We start from the raw sequence: 15,162 nt of genomic DNA, 5'->3' as shown, positions 1-15,162 counted from the left end.
TCAGTCCTTCATTTTATGCCCATGGTTCATGTATTTGAATCAGCCGTTCTTAAGAATAAAGTTAATTATAAACCTTGCGTCTCACAGCGCACGTTGCTAGAAACGACATATAATTTAGAGCCCTCCCCCTGACCAGGAAGTTAGAGGAGAGAGTGCAACTTCTCGGGCGAAGTGTACCTTGTTGACATAAGCAACTAACAGAACTTCAGCTGTCAATTGTTGCCCATTCGCCAGGCAAACAGAAATGTTAAAGAGGAATAATACAGTAATAGGACTAAATGGTGATGTCCAAATTAGCATCAATCCAAATATTGACAGGCTTCTTCCTTGTTGCGTGATATAAAAACTTGCTGAGTTGTTATATATGATACAAACCTTCAGTTAGCTCAAGCAGAGCTCGTGTTCTTCTCCGATATACAACCAGTCCACAATTGATTAAATTAATATTCTCGCGGTGTTCATGAATGCACAAGTTTCACAACGTCTGACACGGAAGAGAAATACTTTCACAAATTATCAGGATTGCAAAATTTTTTCTGAGATATTCACTGGAAAACAACGATTGATTTACGTTCAGCATTACTGTTGGTTTTAATTTAATTATGTTGAGATGATATTTAACACGTGTTTTTCTGTGTGACTGCTCAACATGCATTTTATAACTAACAGGGTTTGACTGTTCAGAAATAATGCGAGAACAACACAGAACTCTCCTCATTTCAGTCATGGCGGAATTTCTACTTGGAGCACTATTTGAAATAATTGCGATAATTTGCTGTTTCACGCACAGCAAATGTAATTTCCAACAAATTAAACAAAAGACAGAGAGCAGAGGTGTCTGCACTAATGACTCAGCAGGTGCGTACAGTGGCGCAGAATTTGTTCTTAAATTGGAAGGCAAGTATATGTCCCATTTCTAATAATCTCAGTAAATTCTTACACGATAATATTCCTTTCCTTTGTTAAACATTTATTTTAAAACTATTTCTGCTTTTAATTTCATGATGGCTTGTTTAGCCCAATTATGTATTTCTTTGACTTAACTGTGTATAGTGTAGAAAGAAAATAAATAAGGAAGGCTGGAAGGAAGGAAAACTGGATGGAAGGAAAGAAATGGAAAATAATAAAGAAATAAATGAAAAAAGAAATAAATAAAGTATGAAAGAAAATAAGAAAGAAAAAAAGAAAGAAAGAAAGAAAGAAAGAAAGAAAGAAAGAAAGAAAGAAAGAAAGAAAGAAAGAAAGAAAGAAAGAACGTAAAAATGGTGACACATCTAAGTCAAATCAAGCTTGCTTCTTGCCTTTGCCTGTCGCATCTTTCACCATCCCCTCTGTAACACTATGTTCCCATGGCAATGTTAAATGATGAATCATTTGATTTGAACTGGTCACGTGATAAAACCTGTTTACCGTATTCATCTTCTTTAATAGGGGTCAGATGTTGCAAAATGCTCTCAGAAACTTCTGATACAAACTTATCCCTCATGCTGTCGACGCACACGGATATTGAGCTACACAGAATTATCAGCACGTACCGCCACAAACTGGCAATGCCAATTGAAAAAAATCTGGAGGCGGTCAGTCAGTCGCTCTTAGATGCAAAGGTGTTTACTGAAACAGATCACAAGGTAGGCATAGCTGTTTCAATACTATCGACTGCAATAAGTGCTACTATTAAATGCCCAGATGAACAGTATCCATCACAAATACATGATTAATGCAGCATTCAAACCATATTGAAATTATGTCAAGAGTTAAGCTGAAATTATGGCCTGCTACTCCCGCAAGCAACTTTTGAAGAGTTCATCTAAATCATCTAGCAAAAAAAAAATCAATTCATACTTTTATTAACAGCGGAATGATATTCCTGGCACACCCAGTATCGCTTCATGGCAGGATATTTGACAAACATTATTATAAACTGCCTTCCATCAAGAAATCACAATTGGGGATTCTCGCTTAAGACTGCAGTTTCCCTTAGGAGCACAACCCATCCAAGAATGAAGCAGCCTTATTCAGAAAAACTTGGGCAAAATATGACTTTGTCTCTTCACCTAACAAGTGACATTCCAACCACAGAAGTGCTGACAGGTGAACAATTACAACTCACGGGGGTCTCTACAAATCTCCTTGACAGCCAAATGCCTTACCACCATCAACATGTGAGGAGAGGGTGATTGTGACTGTCAGGTTGCTGCCGTTAACATAATTGCAAAGCTGAACTTTTCCCAAGTATTTTGTTTACTCCAACTTCCGATCTGGTGCTGCGAAGGGTGTGTGTCTGCCCGGTGTCAGACTTAAGGATTTCCTTATGGCTGCAGATGAACATGGATTGGGAGGGATATGATCCTGTTGTCGTTTATCATCTATTTCTTATAACCTAATTTTTGCCCCATTCCTGCTATTGCAATCTGAAACACGTTTAATTTCCTGCCAAAGCGGAAAATAGATAAGCCGCATGGGAAGTTGTAGAGTACTTAATTTTGTGTGAGTAACAGTTCATAACGCTGTAACAGTGGATGTTTATAGCCAGTGCTTGTTGTTATATATTTTTTTGTTCTTTTGATGTGGGCGTCGCTGGCTGGACGATTATTTATTGTCCATCACTAATCGCCCTTCAGAAGGTAATGCTGAGCTACCATCTTCAACTGCTGCAGATTATGTGTTGTAAGAACAACAACAGTGCTGTTAGGAAGGGGAATTCACAGGATTATGATCCAGCAATAGAGAAATAACGGCGGTATATTTCCAAGCTAGGGCAGTTTGTGAATTGGAGGCGCTGGTGTTCCCATGTGTCTGCTGCCCTTATCATTCTAGGTGCTGGTGGCCGTGTGTTTGGATAGTCCCGTCTAAGGAGAATGGTTAGTTGCTGCAGTGCCACTACTATTACTTCATAATTAAAAGTATTAGATAAATGCCTAAGCAAACAAATAAGGCTCAGCACGAAAGGAAGTGGGAGCCACTGCAGCAATTGCGAATCTGCGGAATTTAATAAAGAATACAAATTATTTGTTTTGCAGTTGGTCTATAATCTCAAGAGTTGCTTCGGGGCTTTTGGGGCTTGGGGAGAAAATAAGGAAAATATTTTTTAATGTTATGTTTCTTGCCGCTTTAATTCGTCAAATGTCTTCAACAATCTGAAACAAACTGTCTGGATGTGTCATTTGCTTTAAGGAAATTTGCAAGTTTGCTGGAAGTAACCAAAGCAATGTTGCGTTACAAATCTTTTTCGAGGCTGTGCTGGAATCAGGACCAAAAGGCCCAAGAACGATGTTTAACACTTTTGCTGAAATGCAGATTTGCAGCCGTGAACTGAATGAGATATTATCGGAAGTAAGAGAGAAAGGTGACTAATGACATAACATAATGTTTCTGTAAATTTATGAATAACTCAGAGCATCATATTGAACTTAAAAATGCGACATATATGTTTACAGGTTGCGACTTCCGAACGGAATCCGTGCGGAATGAAATGAACCAAGAAGTAGAAATTTTTGTTCAAGGCAAGTGTCCAATATAATTTACTAAAAGCCTTTGTAGAGGCAGCAGCTAATTTTGTGCAATTGTCAAATTCAGGAGTTTATAGATTGAATTGCATAATATTTGGAAAACAGCAGGTTGATGAGCAATGAATAAAGCAGGTGCTACTGTTTTTTGATCAATTTTCCGTAAACTTGCCAGCATGCAAATCCATGCATAAGAATCACGAAAAACTATTGAAATAGATTTTAAATGGTGTGTGTTTGGGAGGGGAAGTGGGGTGGTGTGGGGGGCGGGGGGGAGGAGTGGAGGGTAGCTGCTATTTATTTTTAGCATACATGCTGAGGTCGATGAGTTCCAGAGGCGGAATAGTAGATGTTTGCTTTTCGCAGAGAGAGTTCATCACCTTTCCACCTGCAGAGTGAATGCAAGCACACAGTAAGGCCGTAATTTTAGAAAGCGATAGTTGAACGGATAATACAAACATTGTCGTTGTCCTGAAGTGCAGAAATAGATATGCATTTATTCAGATTATGCATTCCTCAATAACTTATCTTGCAGGTTTTTTTTCCACATCGAGAAATTATTGCTGGGTTGTGAGCCTGTGCAGAATATAGGCTTGGAAACAAACCAAACAAACCACCCTGTGCAAAAAGCGAAACTTAATGGCCAGTCGCTGCCAACCACGGCTTCTGCTCTAACAAGCTGATCATTTCCAGGTTACCACAAAAAGTTTCCTTCCAAATCTGGAAGTTGTGCTAAAAAAAAACGTTATCATTGTTTAGATTGCATCAGTAACTAATTCCCCATAGTCTAATGTCGGAACAATAGCCAAGCTTCCATTTCGATAGTTCGGAGAAAAGGTTAGAGCGCTTGATCGAACATTACGCTCTCTGGGAAATAGGGAGTTAATTTTTCCACGTGATTTTTCTATAAGTATACAAACTATTTTGTTTCCATATAATTCATTTGCATTGATTAAAATATCTAATTTTGTTTGACGGCACTTTTACCTCTATTAAGAACAATTGAGACTCTGATAAACAAAAAGCTGACTTACTGATCAAAATTGGCTCTTTATGTTACTTTAGTTTCGCATCGCCAATCAGCAGTCTTCGCAAAATCCGCTTACTACGGAATTCTCTGGCCAGTCTTCATTTATTAAATGTATTATCGTTGTTTTCTTCTCTCTGACCGCACCGTGTTGTAGTGGCTGTTCTGATTCACAGTGCATGTAAAATTGAGGGTTTCAATGAGCTTGGAAATGTAGATTAAGAGGGCTTATACCATACCCTCTGTCAAGAGTTCTCACTAAGATCAGGCGATTTCTATTCGTCACGAATGCCCTTATTAACTTAGAAAGATTCACGACATAAATCCCGTTGTCCATCTATAAAGTAGCCACAAACTTTAATCCTGCTTCATAAAATTCCATGAACCTTTGGAACAGTTTTACCGATAAGAATAATATTATTTACCGCGTGATGCCAGGGCAAAAAAAAAAAGACAAAATAACTTAAGTTGTTCTCAGTACACACACACAGTGAAGTATTAATGTGTTTCCTTGAGTACTTTTCCCCGTCAATGCATTGCTATCAATCTCAAATGACAAATGTCAATCTCAGAATCAGGACTGATGTGCCAATGAAACACATACGTATATAATGCATGCATTATTTTATTCCCTAGGCTTTAAGCACAAAAAATATATGCGTGAAAAGAATAAGAGAATGGGAGCCCTTGACATTAGAAGAAATGAATGCCATAGGGCATGCCTCCTGGCTAAGTGTTACACCACCATAGTGATTGCTGCTTCCCCCCGTGAGCGCGAAGAAGTAGAATGTGAAGTGAAGGCCCGCGGGAGAATCCGAGCAGAAATACTCAGGAAATGCATTAATAAACATAAGGCATTTGAAATCCATCAACTTTTGCCCAGCACCTGTTGCAAAACAAGACAAACTTGGACAACAGTGGTAATTGGCGCTGCTGGGATTGGGAAAACTACCCTGATTCAGAAGATGCTCCTGGATTGGGCCAGTGGGGAAATGTACAAACAGTTTGCATTTGTTTTTTATTTTAACTTTTCATCCTTAAATTTAACAAATGACAGGACCACTCTATCTAATCTCATTATGGATTCCTACCCTCACTTCGATTATCAGTTGGAGCGTCTGTGGCAGGAACCCTCAAAACTATTGTTTGTGTTTGATGATTTCTACCGATTCGAGAATAAAGTCGATTTCGACGATGCCAAGAGCAGCATAGATCAACAGAGCCGTTACATAGATCCCGAGTGCTATTGTGAAGTGTCAGAGATCGTGCGCTGCCTCATACAAGGTAACTTGTTGACAGGCTGTTCAGTATTGATCACAACACGGCCGTGGAAACTGGAGCTACTTTCAAAAGCAAAAATCGATCAAACGGTCGAGATTGTGGGATTTGAACCTGATCAATTTAAACAATACTTTCGCCAATGTTATGGAGATATACAATTTGCGAGAGATGTAACCGAATACATTGAACAGAATGAGACATTGTACACCCTGTGCTATAACCCTCTGTACTGTTCAGTCCTTAATTCATTACTAGCGTTACATCTGACACAAGGGTCAGACAGGGGATCTCGTTTCCGCATGACCAGCACACGGGTGTTCTTAGCTTACGTCACCAGTCTTTTAGAGAGATCCGGCTGTGATCGTGTAATCGCTGTCAAACAGTTGTTGCAATTGGGTGAGATGGCCTACACGGGGATTTGCAACCGAAATATAATTTTTCATAGCGAGCAGTTAAATCACCAAGAACCAGTTCTTTCAAATTTTATCACTGCTTTTATGTTAGAGATTCGAGACGATAATCGAGGCTGCCTTGTATACACATTCACTCATTCCATTTTGCAAGACTTTATCGCTGCACTTACGAACCGTCAAAGAACAGCAGGAAATGAACTGGTCAGACTTATCAGTGAATGGAACATGTGCACTGACGACAGACTTAAGATATGTTTACGTTTCCTTGTTGGTCTCTCATCACGAAATTTAACTGATCAGCTTGACCGCCAAATGGGCGAAATTAACACCGAAACAGAATTGCGAGTATCGGATTGGCTGAACGAAAATGTGAAATCACTTCTTCCGAACATGGAAGACGGGAAAACCCAAAGTTGCCTCTTAAAGATGTTCTACTATTTGTTTGAATTTGGAGACACCGAACTGATGGCGGCCGCATTAAAACCGTTGAAGACAATAACATTCAGACAGTTTCCTCTTAAATGCTCTGACTGTGTGGTTCTGTCAACTGTGCTGATGTATATGGAGCGGATGGAAGAGCTGAATCTCGCTGCTTGTTGCATCGAAGCTGATGAAATCCATCAGCTGGAGCTCTTGCTACCCAAATGCAAAGTTCTCAGGTAACTCACCAAAATTATTAAATAACATTATAAGCAATAAATGTAGAATGTGGTCTGCTAATAGTGAGACATAAACGTCAGTACATCTTATATTGAACCCACTGAGAAGCGCATTCTCTTGTTACGCTCTGTTGTGCGGAAGGGAAAGGATGCAATAAGAACATAAAAGTGACTGTTCGGGTTGTACGTGAGTGCCCCATAGTTGTGTGTTTTGTTTTCAAAAGGAGATCAGGTTGGATCTTGGCTACATCATATCTGAAACTGTTGCACTTTTTGGATAACCTCTGTAGCTGCACTGATATGTCAGTTATATTACTTTTTATGGAAATGGCAGATCCATATTTAAGAAAAAGGAAGATGGATGAAACTGTAGCAAGCTGGTTATCTCAGGTACACAATGTAGCCGGTGGAGCTCCTTAGAATAATTTCCTAAGGAGACATTTTTTTCCTCTGCTTCATCAATGACTTCCCTCCATCATACAGATAGAATTAGGGATGTCACCTGGTGATTGCGCAGTGTCCACTAACATCGGATTCTTAAAGGGTATGGCCGTTATCTATACCATATTCAGCTAGACCAGCACAACATAAACACTTGGGCAAATAAGCGACAAATAACTCGTGCCACAAAAATTGCAGGCAATTATTGGTTCCAAAAATAAATAAACCAACGTTATGCTTTTAATATTGAACTCTTTGCCATCACTGCATTTCAAGCCGTCACAACTTTCAGGGTAATTATTCACCGGAAATTTCACTGGCGCATCCATATAAGTATGGTGGACCGAATAGATAACCAGCGTCTAGAATATTGTGGCTTGTAGCACACCGTCTGGCTCCCAAAGTCCTTTCCACCATCTACAGGACTCAATTCAGTAATGTAATGGAATGCTCTACAATTATTCAGATGATGACGACTTAGACAATACACAGGACGTTCAAACCATCCATCAATAATTCATAGTCCAGGCCAAAGAAGCCCTTATCATTGTCGCCCCATTGCTCACCTTGAAACATTCACTCCCTCAAAAACAGATGGAACATTTGCAGCAAAGTGCAACAAATAAAAAATGCACCGCAACAACTCGCCATGCCTCTTCAAACAGTGCCTCCAAAACCCGCGACAGCTTGCGGATCAATGGATGCAAACGGCTGGGAAAACAATACACTGCAAATTAGCCCCTAAGCAACTCATCATTCTAATTCGCAGTATAAACTATTGCATTGCTGCCTCAGCGTCAAAATCCCTTTAGCATAGGGTGTGCACCAGCCTGACGGATTTTAAAGTTTGAAGAAAAAGTTTTATCGGCACCTTTTCAACCGAAATTATGAATAGGCATTGGAAAATCATTACGGTTTTTCCATAGACGTTCACATTGCATATCTAGTTGGAGCTTTTTTTGTCCATTTCCCTTTGTCGCAGCCCACGCTGACCTATTTCCAGCGAAATTGCCGTGGTTTTCTCTGATAGAATGCAGAGAAGGAAATTGCGAATAAATGTCATACAGTCCGCCCTTCTCCACGTTACATCTAACCGTTTAAAAGGTGCATACATCTTGACCACGGACGTTATAACTGCTACCGTGCTAGGTAATTGCACCATGTGTTCGTCACTGATTGTACCAACTGTTTTGCCAGTAATATATATATATATATATAATATATATATTATATATATATATATATATATATATATATATATACCTTAATTTGAATGAAAGGTCCAACTTTCGCATTGGGATGCCAAAGTATTCCCGGTGAATAGTCAATAGTGAATATTACCAGTATGATGAAATTTGTCCTGTTAATTTTTGATTTCGTGTTTTCGTGTCTAGACTCAATGATAACAAACTTGGAGATTCCGGTTTGAAATGGATGTCAGCAGTTCTGAAGAGAAGTGATTGCAAAATACAAAAGCTGGAGTGAGTAATTGAGTTTAAAATATAGAGGAGCAAAATTGTACACTTCTTCTAGAAGAATATCAATTATCAATTAGTAATGAACAGCAAATATGAATTTTGGAATTTCTTTAAGATAGAAATCATTTAGAGAGATTGAACATCGATAAAGGAAAAAAAAACTTTACCCCTCCCCTAATCTCTCTCTCTCTCTCTCTCTTTTACTACCTTGCTCCCCACCCTCTCTCTCCTTCTCTCTCCCTGTCAATCACAGACACATACACGCACACTTGATATGTCGTGGCAGATTATGTGTGCCAGATGTCTCAAATGCATGGCGCAACCTTGAAATAGCTCCCACATAAGTTTTGCAATTTGTAGGTTACGTAGAGTTCCGTGCATTGAATTCAGTACTAATAACCCACCGAGATGCAGAGGTCTTTTTTTAAATAACAAAATTAAACTTCTATTAATAGAAGAAAAGATTTAAAGCAATTCAAAGGTCTACAAATTACTAGTATACGAACTATTAACGTCCCTAAAAATCTGCCTGCCAATTACACCTCCATTAGGGCAATAATAAAGAGATGAATAGATTTAAAGAGGTTTAAACAGGCAAAGCAACTCGATAGCCTGGACAGGAAGATTCAAATTGTTCCCCACCCACCCACCCCCCACCCCCGCCACCCCCCACTCCCCCCCCGCCCCAGTTTGGTTCCTTAATGCATAGAGGCTGGAATGTTATTGTTAGGTCTTAGAATTCCTTCCCCTCCTTACATAGAACCTCATCTCCTTTGCACATGTTTCTCCGTTTTTCACGTGAACCCCACTCTTCCAATATGCATTTCCAACTTTACTTTTCTGATAAGATAAATCATTCAAAGCATTCATATTATCAGTAAACTTTGGGAAAAATATAAACACACTGTTTGCGTTAGCTTTTTAGCCGACCACTAATATGTTAACATCACTGTTGAAATTCAGGCTAACTTAATTTATGTAATAATGCAAATGTGTCCCACACCTCATATTCTAAAACTGCAGCCATGTTTAGGTATTTAGCATTGTACCCCAATTCCCTTTTGAAGTCTCAAAACTTCCAGACCAGATGCCTCCAAATCAGTTAACCCCGCCGATCACCCCACAAGCACACACAAACACAGACACACACACATACACACACACACACACATGCACGCACACACAGGGAAACTAATCAAAACCTCATTATTAACCCACTTTTACAAAAAATCACCACAATACTATGAAAATTATTACACTTTCATGACACAAACACACAAAGACACACACAAACGATTTTGAAAATTCGCAGACATTATTTGCCATTTCTATACATTTCAACATGCAAGATTAAGGTGATCCATTTTTTAATCACTGCAGGTTAAAATCTAATGGTCTCACAGATGATTCTGTGGCAATGCTGGTTTTCTCTCTCAGCGCAAACTGCTCGTTGGCGCAATTGGATCTGAGCAATGATAATTTGGATTCCGAACAGGCCAATCGACTTACTGACAAATCTGTTCCTGCATTGAAACGCCTGATGCAGAGTAGGACCTATTTGAAGGAAATCAGGTGAGTGCAGTGTTGAAGAATTATTAATTAAATGTTTATCCAACATTTATATATCTTGCTTCTATGTGCATTTTAATAGTCTTTTAAAGGAAAATTAATTATTTTGGCTGGGTGGGTGGTGGGGATGGATACGTCTGATTCAAGTCAATGGTTTCAATGACATCGCGATGAAGGTACTGTATTCGAAATCCAGAGACCTGGAACAATGTTTCCACATTATGAGTTGCAACACATCAAGGCAATAAGGCAGCTGGAAAAAAATATACCTTGATACAAGTGACAAAAATTTGGAATATGAAGAAAATTCCTGTCTCAAGAACGATGGCCTTGATCCTACCGGAATGTTGACAAATAATATCAATCTAGGCATGAATGTCGCTCGTATTGAATTTAATGCTGCATGGGCTAAAATTCATTGGGTTCGTTAGGGTCGTGGCAGGCAGTGAGCAGAACTATTCTCAGCTGCTGGTCGGTTGCATGTTTGATTCCAAATATAGAGCAATGAGGTTCACTCGCAACTGCTGGCTGAAAAATTCGATTTAGCTAAAGAAAAAGGACTGAGATGGCCGCGTATCGGCAAAGTCAGTGGAAAGTAAACAAGATGACAAGGCGAAGGAGCACAAAGCACCCCATCAAATCACCACCCGTCACCTCCCCACCCACCGCCCCCCCCACCCCCCCGACCCCTGCCGCCCCCCACCACCATCCTCACCGGCTGCAACCACCTCCACACAACTCTTCACCCGCCCGCATAACCATTAGAGTTGTTGTAATTAAATTGACGAATATATTGAATTGTTGCCAATGCAGCATTAATTTCAGTACTAGTGACATGAAGCAATCCTCGATTGTTGCCAATCCCTATCTTGCTCTTCCATGCCGTTTGAGAAACAAATCTGCCATTCTTACCTGACTAGTCTACTTGTAATCCTAGACACAGAACAAGTGGACCACTGAACCAATAAAGGGTGCCCTTGACGGTAACGCCCACATCGTCCAGCCGACACTGGAAATTCCTTCTCACCAACATCTGATAACTTATGACAAAAACGAAAGGAGTGCTGTACAAACATACTAATGAATGACAGGATGACAGGATTATCCCACTGCAGCAGACCCAACGTGGAAGACGTTTTCCCGTCACTAATTTCCCGTGCCATTGAAATGATGGGCAAATCAAATATGTTGGAAAAGTGATATATCAGATGGAAGGGAGCATGTTGGGGATTCTTCGAAATTGTCTCTAGAAACCTTGAAGTCGCTTGCTGTCGGGGCAAGCACAGGCAAGGCAACAGTAGTGCCATAAAATGGTTGCAGCACAAATAGAAAACATACAGCTCGTTCTGTCTGTGATGGCTATCTGCAAGAAGAATAATTTTTGATTACTACCAACTAAGACAATCATTGAAGTGGCGAAGCAGTGCTCCTCCCTCTTGAACGACACTTCGGAAGTGTACTCGGCATAAAAAGGACAGCGAGTCTATTACGTTTTTAGGGACTTCAATTACCGTCGCCAAAAAAAGCCCAGTAGCAGTCCTACTTCCCGCCTTAGCTGAGCAGGAACAATATATCATGTAGACTGCGTCTGTGGGATTTGATGAAATTACCTTCTGAGTGAAAACTTACTAGAATCGTTTTAATCAAGCACATACTGCAGATAGATATTTGCATAATTTGAGTGGTAAGAGTGATCAACCTCCCAGTTCGTGTGGAAAGAAAGACCAATCTACGTATTAAGGATATGCTGCAGTTTGTTCTGTGGCAGTGTCAATATGCCAAAAGTGACAGTTTGAAAACGGATATGGCATCTCGATACTCGCAATCCACAATAAGTTGCACGCCAACGGCAGAGCTAGATTTGCCTTGATTCAGCAACAGGACGCTCATGTACCTTAACGTATCTATATCGACAATGCAGCCAAGCAAGCCTATACTATGAGGATTGTCGTCGTGCATACAATTAGTATGAACAGGGATAGTTTATCATAAGACCCCAGCCTAGTGAAGCTACAGCACTTCTCTACATACAGACTATCTATACACCATTTCATAGAAAATGCTGCAGAAAACAATGGCGAAGACAGATCAAAGCTCTATAGCCCCGCCCAATCCGATTGCGTATGGTAAACGACATTGAATCAATAACCATAGAGTAATGGTCTACACATATCCGCACTCTCAGTTTCTGTTATCAAGGCAAATCCATGCCTAATGGCGGCTTGGAATTATTGCAACCATCGTCAGCTAGATGTACGGAGTTTATGATCCATCACTGTACCTAAATTTCCCATCATCCCGCTAAATACGTGGTATTAAGACACCACTTAAAGGCTTGGAAGCAGGAGAGGCCCTGTCAACATTAACGCGGTAGCACGTTAGACTTTACTTCAGCCAACAACCACAAGCCTAAGTTCATTGTTCATTTCACGTTGTATGCCAAGCAAACCCGTAACCAAAGTCCATTAGTTACGGCCTACAAATTGCCTAGTCCACCTCAGATTACCAACTAATGGCAATATATCTAAAAAAAAGACAAACAGGCGTTTCACCCTGCTACTATACAGTAGCAATATGAGTGGTATTTGGTAGTAACAGTAAGTTGTTGTCAAGACAAAAAAAAAACTGTTCTACCTATCTCACAAACTCAGTGCCATTGTAGTTATGTATGCCTTACGACCCTAAGACTCGTGGATGATATCAAACAGCATGTCCCTACTGCTGTTCGCAATGGGCATAGTACACACTGTACCCAACCAGCCTGCAAGGGCAAAACTCTTTACAAAGCGTTCAACGTTAGATGTGATTCCGCAATTGAGCTACATTTTCTAAATAATCTTCAATGTACGGAAAATTACTATGACAACGAGATTAACATTGTCAGTGTGGCGCGCAGTGCAGTGCATTTGCGTGTGCCGGAAGCCACATAAATAAAAACACATGGCCCTGTTTCTTGCGGGCAGAAAGAAGATGTACACAGATTGCACCTGTTTCAGCTAAACAAAATAAGTGGTAGCCATTCGCTGCTTCAATCTTCAGTGCAATGCCATGACGAATCACAGTCAAGCTGCCTGGTTTAAATTTTAAACGATTCTTGGAAGCTACCTGTCTGTCATCATTCACCTGTGCATTCTCCATTGCAACGCATCCACTAATCAGAGTCTAAATGCCAACCATTCAGCACTCTTTTCTCAAACAGTATAACTACTTGTTTCCACTGGCATTAGTATACTTTTGGTATCCTGATAAATGCAAGATAAACTTCGCCAAATGTTTTTTTTCAGCAATGCTCATGTTCTCAACAACAACGACTATTGTTATTCTTTCTCAGTATTGAGTCAGGGAATGGCTCTAATGCACAAATGAAGCCTGTTGACGTTAGGCGGTCATATTTTCTAGCCTCCTTGTGTACAGTTTTAAATATATAAAATCACTTTAAAACTCACAATATGAATGGGTTTGAAACTCACATATCGAAACTAATATGGCCTCATAAAGGGGGTACTGGAAAACATTCAGGTTTGGCCTAATAAGTCGCAAGCAAACTATTGCCACTCAAGTGCTCGTAAGTGAGCTTCCCATAAAGGCAACTACTTCTGCTTGTTGTTAAACTGCATTCCTTTCATCGAACCCTCCACTATCAAAATTCTGCTGGTTACCATTAAACAGAAGCTTATCTGAATCAAGTCTATAAATAATTTTCCTAAAGTGGAGGCATTTGGCAGGGAATTCTGTGCCCAGAAACTCACCACCCAATCGCACCAAAGCCTGTCGCGCATCTATAAGGCACAATGTAACTGTGTAAAGAAAACGCAGTAGTTTACTGATAGAGTGTCGGAACTACAATGAAAAAGCTACACCACACGCAGCGAAAAGCATATGGCTTGATTGAAACCTAATCCTCTCACATAATCATTTGCATCCTCCACCATTGGCGCACAGTTGATGCATCGTGTACTTTCTACAAGGTGCATTGCAGGGTCTCGCCTGTTCACCTTCTTCCAATCATAACATACCTATAAAGTAAAACGGCAGGAGCCCTGACCTACAGGAGCCGATCCATCTGCCATTTCCCCTCAAACCACATCTGAATCCTAATTTTGAATGGACGTGTTCCTTCACTGAAGCCGTGTAAAAACCCCGAAAATCCCTTCAAAAAGCAGTGTTTGAGTACGTGTTACAACTTGTCCCATAGAAATTCAACCATGCTTCTCATCCACATCTTACGAAGGGAATTAAGGATTTGCATTAAGACTTGGCTTGACAGCAATGCGTCTAAAATTAGAGGCTGTAGATACAGAAAATCCATGTGAACATTTATTTTTGAAGTTTATAATATTACTATGTTTTATGCATAAATTGATGGACTCATTATTGAGACCTGTATTCTCTATGATAATTTCACTTCCTTTCTTCAGGTTGAGAGGCAATCAGTTCTCAGAAGAGGGGCGGAAAGCATTGAATTCGGACAATGAATCATTGCACTTGACTGTAATTACGGAATGAATGTCAACTTATGTTTTCCTTTGCACATATTTTTATTAAATGTTTTATGTGATGGTCTCTGAAATCATGCTTTTATTGAACAATTTGTCGGGAAAAGCTGTTGGGGGAAAAAATATATGCGCAATGAAGGTTAAAAACTACAATTTCGACCCGTTCACTCTGCCCCTTTCCTGTCTGCAGGGCTCAAACAATTCTGTCTTGCGAGTTGAAAATTCACGTGTAATTCTATATTTTTGCTACACTTTTTTTTCATCATTCGAGATATGACATTTCGCGGTATTG

General features: G+C 39.9%; 2 protein-coding genes across 2 annotated transcripts in view; both read left to right on the top strand.

Moving 5' to 3' along the window:
- Positions 1-920, top strand: part of LOC144671995 (uncharacterized) — a 63,136-nt gene extending 62,216 nt beyond the window's left edge. The window contains exon 6 of the mRNA XM_078533930.1: positions 670-920. Coding sequence (XP_078390056.1) covers positions 670-920 — 251 coding nt within the window. The remainder of the gene's footprint in view (positions 1-669) is intronic.
- A 2,350-nt stretch (positions 921-3,270) lies between these two features.
- LOC144671994 (NACHT, LRR and PYD domains-containing protein 3-like) lies at positions 3,271-14,929 on the top strand. The gene is made up of 6 exons (XM_078533929.1): positions 3,271-3,346; positions 3,438-3,503; positions 5,170-6,886; positions 8,722-8,808; positions 10,186-10,377; positions 14,793-14,929. The coding sequence occupies exons 1-6, from the start codon at positions 3,271-3,273 to the stop codon at positions 14,878-14,880; spliced, it is 2,226 nt and encodes a 741-aa protein (XP_078390055.1). The 3' UTR covers positions 14,881-14,929.
- Positions 14,930-15,162: the final 233 nt, after the last annotated feature.

The sequence above is a fragment of the Cetorhinus maximus genome, chromosome 35 (genome assembly GCF_964194155.1).
Source record: "Cetorhinus maximus chromosome 35, sCetMax3.hap1.1, whole genome shotgun sequence".
In the NCBI taxonomy this organism is placed as follows: domain Eukaryota; kingdom Metazoa; phylum Chordata; class Chondrichthyes; order Lamniformes; family Cetorhinidae; genus Cetorhinus; species Cetorhinus maximus.
Note: the sequence above shows the minus strand (reverse complement) of the source record. Positions and strands in the feature narration are given on the sequence as shown.

What these genes read in the sequence shown, in the direction of transcription:
- LOC144671994 (XM_078533929.1), top strand. Translation starts at nt 3,271, where the DNA reads ATGTTTAACACTTTTGCTGAAATGCAGATTTGCAGCCGTGAACTGAAT. An exon ending in CCCAAATGCAAAGTTCTCAG is followed by an intron (nt 6,887 to 8,721) that starts GTAACTCACCAA and finishes TTTCGTGTCTAG; the next exon opens with ACTCAATGATAACAAACTTG. An exon ending in ACCTATTTGAAGGAAATCAG is followed by an intron (nt 10,378 to 14,792) that starts GTGAGTGCAGTG and finishes TCCTTTCTTCAG; the next exon opens with GTTGAGAGGCAATCAGTTCT.